Source organism: Gadus morhua, chromosome 20 (genome assembly GCF_902167405.1).
Source record: "Gadus morhua chromosome 20, gadMor3.0, whole genome shotgun sequence".
Taxonomy (NCBI): Eukaryota; Metazoa; Chordata; class Actinopteri; order Gadiformes; family Gadidae; genus Gadus; species Gadus morhua.
Genome location: NC_044067.1, coordinates 13,179,474 through 13,189,473, shown reverse-complemented (window position 1 = coordinate 13,189,473; position 10,000 = coordinate 13,179,474). Strand labels below are relative to the sequence as shown.

The 10,000-nt window shown below is 45.1% G+C and overlaps 2 protein-coding genes across 4 annotated transcripts; one reads left to right on the top strand and one right to left on the bottom strand.

Moving 5' to 3' along the window:
• Positions 1–1,200: 1,200 nt before the first annotated feature.
• rpl31 (ribosomal protein L31) lies at positions 1,201–4,038 on the bottom strand. Of its 3 annotated transcripts, none has more exons than XM_030343870.1 (5): positions 3,966–4,038; positions 3,311–3,417; positions 2,659–2,784; positions 1,366–1,478; positions 1,201–1,276 (listed from the first exon to the last, which is right to left on the bottom strand). In XM_030343870.1, the coding sequence occupies exons 2-5, from the start codon at positions 3,415–3,417 to the stop codon at positions 1,245–1,247; spliced, it is 378 nt and encodes a 125-aa protein (XP_030199730.1). In that variant the 5' UTR covers positions 3,966–4,038; the 3' UTR covers positions 1,201–1,244. The 3 variants fall into 3 exon arrangements, with proteins under 3 accessions (XP_030199730.1, XP_030199731.1, XP_030199732.1); XM_030343871.1 differs by having other exon boundaries at positions 3,961–4,015; XM_030343872.1 differs by having other exon boundaries at positions 3,972–3,993.
• Positions 4,039–4,236: 198 nt separating this feature from the next.
• On the top strand, positions 4,237–9,689 carry cnot11 (CCR4-NOT transcription complex, subunit 11). The gene is made up of 7 exons (XM_030343867.1): positions 4,237–4,979; positions 5,427–5,591; positions 5,786–5,938; positions 6,182–6,384; positions 6,674–6,876; positions 8,977–9,073; positions 9,210–9,689. The coding sequence occupies exons 1-7, from the start codon at positions 4,661–4,663 to the stop codon at positions 9,405–9,407; spliced, it is 1,338 nt and encodes a 445-aa protein (XP_030199727.1). The 5' UTR covers positions 4,237–4,660; the 3' UTR covers positions 9,408–9,689.
• The last annotated feature ends 311 nt before the right edge of the window (positions 9,690–10,000 follow it).

Here is a 10,000-nt window from a genome sequence, read left to right as displayed (position 1 = left end):
TATGTTTTGTCATTCTCCACTACATCTGCATTGGAGTAAATAGCTGGAGTTTACAGTAAGTTTAGATTACCCGTTGTTGGATACATTGCATTTTCCGGTCATTTGTCGTCCTCATATCTGTATGTGCACACAATTATTCATGTCTGCGATCATCACAGAGTCCACAAGCAGCAGGTCGAAATTCCCGATGGGTCACAATTCATGACAGCAGACCGTCGAAATCTGCGACCACACTGTAAATGCGGGGAAAATGAGTCAAACCCCAACCAAGTGTTTTCAGGTCATTTGTCGTCCTCATATCTGTATTTGGACACTATTATTCGTGTCTGCGATCATCACAGAGTCCACAAGCAACGCAGGTCGCAATCAACGATGCCACAATCAATCTAGCGCACCGTCGAATTCTGCGCCCACACTGTAAATGCAGGAAAAATGAGACAAACCCCAACCAAATCTTTTCAGGTCATTTGTCGTCCTCATATCTGTATTTGGACACAATTATTCGTCGTAGAATTCAGCAAGATTAAAAGTGCAAAATACATCAACAAAATACGACAGTACGGTACCGGGACGGAGTAAGGCCGTGACGTACAAGTTGTTCTGTGCTGTGATTGGCTGAAGAGGAATAGTTAAATCGCCGCGTTCTAAAACTGGACCTTGCGATTTGACATGTTCAATCTCTGGCGACTCCTTGCAACGCCTTGCGACGCCTTGCAACGGCTTGCGACGCCTTGCAACGGCTTGCAACGACCCGTTCACACCGCCCCTGCGACGTTCTAAAACCGTCTCGTTGCAAGCCGTTGCAAGGTGAATCTTTGGTCTGAACTGGGCTTAACTGCAGACGGACCGGCTTCTGATTGGTCAAACTGACCAAAGGGAGAGAAAGGAAAGAGGGTGGGGCAATTCTATCTCCGTGTTTGGTATCGTGAACAGGATTTTGTATATAAGGGTGTTTTCATAATTTAATAAAATACATTCAAAAAATTATTTTTAAATGTAAAGCCAATTCATTTGTGTTTTCAACTCGTACCTAGGCTCTTTCAACAAGCTTTGCCGTTTGGACACAAGACGTGCAGGTTTGCTACAGTAAAATAAGATGACTTCCCCTAACTGCTACAGACCACTAGAACTGTTTTTTTAACCACTTACTGAATCGTATAATAAATAAATCAGGCAAACAGACAAGAGAAGCACACAGGATTCAGGATTCACAATTTACACATTTTATTTCCCCAGAAGGAAACCTAGTTCTCATCAACGTTGACTGTCTGCAGACCTGGAGGAGAGGGAGAGAGAGGGGAGAGAGGTGTTAAATGCCAGTCGAATAAGAAAGCGCCTAAGAAAGCATTAGAACCCGAGGCTGACCTTTGCAGGTGGTGACGGGGACATATGTGACGAGGGTGTACAACTTGTTGGCAGAGTCCTCGTCTTCATTACGCTTCCTGGACAGACGCACGCGGAGGCGGTATGGAACATTCCTGTATGGTTACAGAGATAAAAAGGTCAAAACGTCGGATATCCCTAATTTCTATACCAACGAAAATCCTTTTTCCAGTACCCAGCAATTGAACTTGTGCCTTTGCCATTAATCATTCCTTCTTTTTCTGTCTGGGAAGGTCTTTCATTTTTTATCATCAAAATAATTTGAAAACATATGACTCCAAGCTCAATGGTTCTAGGTCTACCCGTAGGCCTCTTTAGGATGGCCTAACCCCTACCTGCTCCTTAATCATTGGATCTAAAGAAAACAATGAGAGTTCATTACGATAACCGTCTGCCTATGGTGATATACATGCCGTAAACAGCTTTTAAGCAGGAAAACACTTTATTCCAAAAACACCTTTTTTAAATGGGGCTCTCACTCTGATTAGAAATAACGTACCATCTTTAGCACAGAGGTCTGTAAGGTCTGCCTGACTCACCATATAAAAAGGTTATGCTGATAAGTACAGCATCACAAACACCCCCATGCAGAGCCTAAACGACAGCAGATGTGCAGATCACAGGGGGGGGTGAGCTGGCAGCTGGGGAGGGGGCTGAGCTCATGTGTCATGCCCATCCTTCTCTACAGGGGCTGAAATTCATCGGGTGGCCTCATCACTTCAGGCTCATTTGATCATTGTGTGTAAATGAAGAGTACAGTCAACCAGTTTGATGACATCAGACCTGCTTCATGTTACCAAGTGTCTCTGTTGCTCATTACTAGAAGCACAATGAACAGTTCCTTAGAGATCAATTGAGAACTGGTATTTGGACCACCATAATTTCCCTGTAGTGAGAGTTAAACTAACTAACTACTAACAGATTGCAGTCATTCAGTTCCCTCTAGGATAATAATAGGGCCATTCAAAGAGCTGCATGCATCAAATTTATGACTATTAACCAGCTCACTAGATTTGTTGAGATGCAAAGCTACATAAACAGTCGAAAAATAGTTTTTCTCACAAGATTTGATGCGTCCTATCCTCATTTCACTGTATACTGCAATTCAAATGCATTGTAGCAGGACAGCATACCATCTGAGGAGTACGATTAAGTTTTCAAATGACATTTTTGTCACTGGGCTGAGGTTAAATGTGAATACACCCACCATAATATTAAGGGGAATGACTATGAATGGACAGAATACTGAATATATATACCAGGGACTATCCTCACCTCACTCCCTTGGTCCAGACAGCCTTGTTGAGGCGCGTGTCGATGCGGACATCAGGTGTTCCCATCTCCTTAACTGCAAACTTACGGATCTCCTTGATGGCACGGGGGGCCCTCTTCTTAAACGAGCTGGAAAAACAGACAGTCAGACCCAGAATACAAGACTGCCGTCATCTCCTCAAACCCACTGGAAACACATGGAGAAACAGTCAGCCCCACAATTTTACATATGCAATACTACTGCACAATATACATAATACTTTCAACTCAACCAATATGGATAACTGATCGCTGATATTGGTGAAAACAAGACTTGGTAAATGGTCAAATTGATCAAATTGTTATAAATACAGTCCAACCCCATTGAAACAGCTTGACACATTTCTTAATAAAGCCCTGGACAAAAACAAGTAGAACCTTAGCAACTCATGATTCAAAAACATAAGCCAGCAATTAAAATGTACAGAACTGAATGATATAATTTCTTAATTAGGTACAATATAACCCCTAAACCACAACGTTGGCATAAGATTTGATGCAATAACTATGGAGTAGGCTAATGTTACCCTTCAACACCCGTTACTGACAACAGGTACACACACTAAACCATGACCTGTTCACTAAAAGTTTCCCTACACCACAGGCAGACACTTACATGCCATGTATCCGCTTGTGGATGTTGATTGTGTATTCCCTGGTGACCACCTCATTGATGGCCGACCGCCCCTTCTTCTTCTCTCCTCCCTTCTTGTTGGGCGCCATCTGGAAAATGGATTTTACACTTAATTTATCCCGATGGAAATTGTTATTTAGACCAGCAATGGTTCAACGGGACAATTGCTATCAACATGACTTTCACACGTTTTTAAATGGAGATGGGGCCCAATGTTTACAAATTGGCCTTGGAAAACTCGCGCTACCTGCTGGTAGGCTACAAGGGGTGCAGAAGTGCATTTGAGGTGAAAATCTGACAGCTATTTTTCCATGACAGCTAAACAAAAAAATGCATGGAGGGGTTGTTGTACATATGACATGTCAGCAAGTATCCGGTTTGGCGTTTTCCTGTTGTAACGTTATCGGTGACATTTAATTTGTTAGGAGAATGGGCGTAGGATCTGCAATTGTAGCCCTAGCAATAGCTTTCATTTATATTAACTTTTATAAGCCAATCGATGTGCTTTGACCGCTAATAATGGATCGACAGTGAAAGTTTGTGGGTATAGATGCAAACGGGTTCCATTATTGTTGCGATATAATGTATCAGGGGGAGGATGAACGTTGATATACTGAATTGGACATTCCAACCTTACACTCACTCTGTCCAGGAATAGTCCGAAAGGAAGTTGCTAGGGTTCATGGGAAGGCAAACTCTGACATTTAAATGTTAATTTCCGGGTCAATTTAATATTATTGTGATGATCACAGCATAACTGTAAATATTTATAATTATATTTTTTATTTTAAAATAAATATAACGACCCTGTTTGAATAAGATATGAATGACATTCAAGGGCGATTCAGGGAAAATTCGGAGTAAACGACTCCAAATCCCATAATGCATATGTCTGTAACCCGACATGACTCCATATACCAGAATGCAGCTGTGTGTAAATGCTAGCTAATGTTGTGAATGAAGTTCAAACCGAGGGATCCTTCCATCATCAAAAATACATCCCACCACGTATTTATTCCGACGTTTTTCTCGTAATGGTTTAATGACAAGTTGGCGTCGACACGGTCTATTCGTAGTGGTTAGCGCGTGATATAATTTAAATGTTTTACTATGGTTTGGCATGCAACCTGCAGTTAGCTAGGCTAGGCTAAGCTAACGCAGGCTAACGTATCATGTCGTGTTTACTTTACAGTCCGGTTAAACACTACTTAAACATGAATTAGTGCATGATACTAAGTTATGTGGCCACACGCGTTTTAAACTGGTACGTTACAGTGGGGCAGCACTATAGATCATTTCATAAACTCGAAAAGTCATTAAGTTGTGGAGAAGATGACACTGGCACCTAAGGACCTCTCCAACCTGCTGAGCATTATCTCGGAGGAGGCTTGCACCAACACCTTCGAGAGCCTCTCCGCGGCTTTCCACCACTACTTCGGCAAGGCAGAACACTTCCGAGTGGGCTCGGTGCTGGTGATGCTGCTCCAGCAGCCCGACCTACTCCCAAGCTCGCCGCAGCGGCTCACGGCCCTGTACCTGCTGTGGGAGATGTACCGCACCGAGCCGCTGGCCGCAAACCCATTTGCCGCCGTGTTCGCCCACCTGCTCAACCCGTCACCTGTGGGCGACGAGCAGGAGAGAGTTCTTTCAGGTAGGGGTTTACGGGCCGTGTCACACCCTTATTTGTCCCTATTTGGATGAGTGTGTGTCTCTCTTTTTGGAACGTGTGTGTATGTTTGGACGAGAAGTGTGTATGTGTCTCTGTTTGGATGAGAGGTTTGTGTGTGTTTTCATTAGAGTGGGTAAAAAATAATATACATTTTGAAAAGTGTCACGTCATCAACCTCACTACTATTCGCCCCCACTTTGTGTAAACTTAGTTGATTCAAACTTCAATGTTTTGATAACAAGGTCTGATTTTACGACTGTGGCAGTCAACATTAGATTAAAGGTGCCTCTTCTTAAACGGTGGAGCTGAAGGTTACCCGATCCTCTTACCCTATTTTAAGCTATGCATGTTGGAATGTATGGTATGGGAAGCAAACAATATGTTAAAATAACTTAATCTGTATCTAACAGTGGGTTCTGTTCACTGCAGGCTTCCTGCCTCCAATCACCCACCCAGAAAAGTTTTTCCTGTCCCAACTGATGCTGGCTCCTCCCCGCGAGCTCTTCAAGAAGACCCCCAGACACGTGTCCTGCATGGACGTGGCCAACATGCCCCAATCCATCGACATCAGTGGCCTACAGCTAGCTCTAGCAGGTAGCCAACGCATGGCCTCAGAGAAGTCAGGCTATGGATATGTCATATTAAATCATATTTCATTTCTCAATGTACCTGAACAATGCAGTCTACAATGTAGACCGTGACCAGAGCTGTGGATACATCGCTGAGAGGATCCTTATTGGTTTGCTGTGTTTTAACCTGCTTTCCTAATGTGTTGAAATGGTCTGCAGAACGTCAGTCGGAGCTCCCCACCCAGAGCAAGGCCAGCTTCCCCAGTATCCTCAATGACCCCGACCCTGATTCGTCTAACTCTGGCTTCGACAGCTCAGTGGCCAACCAGATCACAGAGTCGTTGGTCACCGGGCCCCGCCCCGCCCTAGAAAGTATGTTTTACCATCCTTCCTTCTTATGTTTTAAAACAGAGAAAATATTTCGGCACACTGTAGCTATTCCTCAATGAGACCCCAAATCTCTCTCTCTCTCACACCATCCTTCCTTCTTATGTTTTAAAACAGAGAAAATATTTCGGCACACTGTAGCTATTCCTCAATGAGACCCCAAATCTCTCTCTCTCTCCCCCCTTCCATCTTCTGCTTTCCTGCCATACTATATCCTCTTTCCTGCAGGTCATTTCCGCCCAGAGTTCATCCGTCCCTCCCCCCCGCTCCACGTGTGTGAGGATGAGTTTGCATGGCTGAACCCCAGCGAGCCGCAGCACGGGCTCCAGTGGGACCGCTCCATGTGTGTGAAGAACAGCACCGGCGTGGAAGTCAAGCGTCTCATGGCCAAGGCCTTCAAGAGCCCCCTGTCGGCCCTCCAGCAGTCCCAGGTCAGGCCTCCACTCCCCCTACTGCCTGCAAACTGCACACACACACACCACACGGGGAGGCAGAGTTTAGCGTCTATGCTCCTCGCCTCTGGAGCGGTACATCAGATCAGCTAAGGGCATTGCCACTATCTTCTATATTCCTTTCATCTCATCAAGTAATGTGTCATCATTGTTGCTTCAGTCTGCTTCTCCAATGTAGGGGAGAAGCAACAGGTAAACAACATGGGTTGTTTACCTCGATAAGCATTTTCCACTTACACTTTGTCTCTCTCTACCGTTCTATCCGCAGCTCCTGGGAGACCTGGAGAGGGACCCTAAGCTTGTCTACCACATTGGCCTTTCTCCAGCCAAGCTGCCAGATCTGGTGGAGAACAATCCACTGGTTGCCATTGAGATGCTGCTGAAGCTGATGCAGAGCAGCCAGATCACAGAGTACTTCTCTGTCCTCGTCAACATGGACATGTCCCTGCACTCCATGGAGGTGGTCAACAGGTAAGCTACACACACTATCTGCCCACCACACACTGGCCCTCATTTATCAAACGAACGTAGAAATGAGCGCAAATCTGAACGCATGATTCATCTTACGATAGGACCCACGTGAGATTCACGAAACTTTCGTATCACACCAATCCCAGCGTACGAAGGATCTTGGTGTTGATAAATACGGCGGCTGAGATCGATCGTAATTAACATAACACGCCCATATAAAAGCATGTCTTCAGAAGTCTCGCCCCTAACTTTTACGACATGGAGAAACGTCCAACGGTAAAAAAAGAGAGGAATTTTTCCGAGACCGAAATGGAGACGCTCGATCGTGTCACTGGTGGATGCGAATCGTCTGGTTTTGTTTTGTAGCCTAAAAGCTGGCATTAAAGGCAAGCAAAATAATGCTATATGGAAGGAAATAAATGTTGCAGTGAATAGTGTTTCCAATGTTCATCCTGTTATCCAGCTTAAAACATTTCACATATATGCTATTGTTTGCATTGCGTTAAAGTTATTTAAAAAAAAAAAAATGGTCCGACATGAAGCTCAGCACAAAGAACGTGTTGCGGGTGTGAAGCGGGCCAGTTGAAAAAGTGGCCAGGGATCTCTGGGCATCGGGTCATCTGGCTGCAGGTCGGCAAATGGCACCCCATTTGCCAGCGCAATATTATGCAGAACCCCACATGCTAAAATAATATTGCAGGTCTTTTCTGGGCTGTAGAGTTCCCCCCGCTGACCCGATGGACATCCACCTGCCCTTGAGTAGGCCTATACATCGCTCCACTGTTGCCCTTGTGCGCGTGAGCGCTGTTGAAGTTGCGCTCCTGATCCGTGTTCGGATGAGCCAGAGGAGTTATTAGGTACTCGTTCAGGGCATAGCCTTTGTCACCTAGATGAATCACATCAAATTTTTAGTGCGATGTCTTAAACGTTTTTCAAGAGAACTGCAGCGGAACTCACCGAGGAGTTGACTCTGACCATGTAGTGCGCCCTGATGTAGACGATGCCCAACGTTGCTATTTTGGAAAATAAAAGAATCGTGCGTGCCCCCAGGCCATCGGGCTACCATGTTCAGGATTGACATTCTGGCATCGCAAATAATCGGAACATTAACTGAATGGTAGCTTTTGCGGTTGATGTAGGCTACGCGTAATCATCAAGATGGTGGCTTCATACGCACATGGGTACAATCTTCCGCACCAATCACATTTGGAAACCTAGCAATAGCATAAAAATCCCCTTTGATTCCAGTTTGCTGATCGTTATTATATGGGAATTTAATATAACGTTCGGAGAGGGACATTATAGCTGCCAAAACTGCTGGCATGGTTCGGCTAATACTTGGCTGGGAAATACCAGACCCGTCCCTGATCTCCCGCTGAAAGCTCCAGGTGGCCAAAAACCCGAAGGTAGAGCACACCTGCACTGGCACAGGTATTGCGTTTGATCGCCTAGTTTCTCGCCTTAACTGTGGCTCCAAAGCATTGCATCCCTCCATCAGGAGATGCCTTGGGAGACGAAAACGACTCAAGAGCCATTCATCGCTCTCCATAAAAAAATCTGCGCAGTCTCGGGAAAAACTCTCTCTCGTCTTAGACGTGCGTTGAGGTCCTCTAACAGAGCCAGATCTGCCATCGCTGAGACTCGACCACCTATTTGGCCAAGTTCCTGTTAATATAGACAGCTGAATAAACATTTCACCTGTCCCATTCTAATTATTTTCATAGCAATACTGTTTTTAATTAGGCCTGACTTGTTTGTAATTGTTTGAACGGCTGGGCTAATTCCAATTTATTTAGTAATTAATACAGATGTGCAACATGGGATACTTGTGCTGCACTATTCATCAGTGAAATACCAGTAGGCCTATGTTGCGCCAAAAAAACTTGCGTACACGAGCTCAGACCTGACGTGAGATTTCATCGCAGCCTGCGCTCACGATCAAATTGATAAATGCCAAGCTCAACGTTGAAATGAGCGTACGTCCATTTTACGCACGTTTTCTGTCGTACGCTCCTTTCATAAATGAGGGCCACTGTGTGCAGGCCTATATGAACAGGTCTTTTGTTTTACCAGAAGAGTAATACTTGTGTGCGTTTTAAGGTTGACGACGGCTGTAGATCTACCTCCAGAGTTCATCCACCTCTACATATCTAACTGCATCTCCACCTGTGAGCAGATCAAAGACAAGTACATGCAGGTTGGAAGAATGCACTCATGTTGAACACTGCTGAAGTTTAGACCTTATTTTATTTTTATGTTGTGCTTGTGCTCTATATGTGTGTAACGTCCTCTGTCCTCCTGTGTGTTTGTGTGTGATGTCCTCTGCTCTCCAGAACCGCCTGGTGCGCTTGGTGTGTGTGTTCCTCCAGTCCCTGATCAGGAACAAGATCATCAACGTCCAGGACCTTTTCATCGAGGTCCAGGCCTTCTGCATCGAGTTCAGCCGCATCCGCGAGGCGGCCGGCCTCTTCCGCCTCCTCAAGACCCTGGACACCGGAGACACCCCCGCAGACATCAAGCCCGCCAAATAAGGCCCCTGTGTCTCCCGCCTGCACCCCCTGCTACACCCCGCCACCACAACCCCCGCCCCTCACCCAGCCCAGCTGCCAAATAGTGGTCCGCTAGAGCACGGCCCCCAGTACAGACTCTGATGTACATACTGACACTCTGCTCCCTGACGCTCCTTTTCTACTCCTTTCCGGGAGACCCATGGAACGCTGTGTGGACCTTTCATTTTCTTAACGCAGGAGTTAACTTTAGTTTGGTGTTATAAGGAGAATGAACTGTGTTTCATTAAACAGTGGAAATACTGATTCTGATTCTTACTGGATTCATTATAGACACATATATGTGTATGTAGTCATATATTAAGGTAATATGATATTGACATGAATAGTAATGTACGCATCAAAGAGATATAATGACCTATTGCAATCTCAGCCCTCCTGGGTGTAGTTATATACTACACCTCTGGGGGGCAGTATACTCATTCATACAAACATGCACATCTTGAGCAGGTGACATGGGGCATATTTCTAAAGTTCAAATTTGTGTTCGGAGACTGAATCAAACCTGTAAGCTGTATTTAACCAATTTTCCCTGTAAGCTATTTCACTTTTTCTGT

Bases quoted from the DNA above. Each gene is read 5' to 3' on its own strand.
- rpl31 (XM_030343870.1), bottom strand. From the start codon at position 3,417: ATGGCGCCCAACAAGAAGGGAGGAGAGAAGAAGAAGGGGCGGTCGGCC. The intron at 2,785-3,310 runs GTAAGTGTCTGC...CTGTTTTTCCAG, and splicing joins CACAAGCGGATACATGGCAT to CTCGTTTAAGAAGAGGGCCC. The intron at 1,479-2,658 runs GTGAGGATAGTC...GTAACCATACAG, and splicing joins GTCTGGACCAAGGGAGTGAG to GAATGTTCCATACCGCCTCC.
- cnot11 (XM_030343867.1), top strand. From the start codon at position 4,661: ATGACACTGGCACCTAAGGACCTCTCCAACCTGCTGAGCATTATCTCG. The intron at 5,939-6,181 runs GTATGTTTTACC...TCTTTCCTGCAG, and splicing joins GCCCCGCCCCGCCCTAGAAA to GTCATTTCCGCCCAGAGTTC. The intron at 6,385-6,673 runs GTCAGGCCTCCA...TTCTATCCGCAG, and splicing joins CGGCCCTCCAGCAGTCCCAG to CTCCTGGGAGACCTGGAGAG.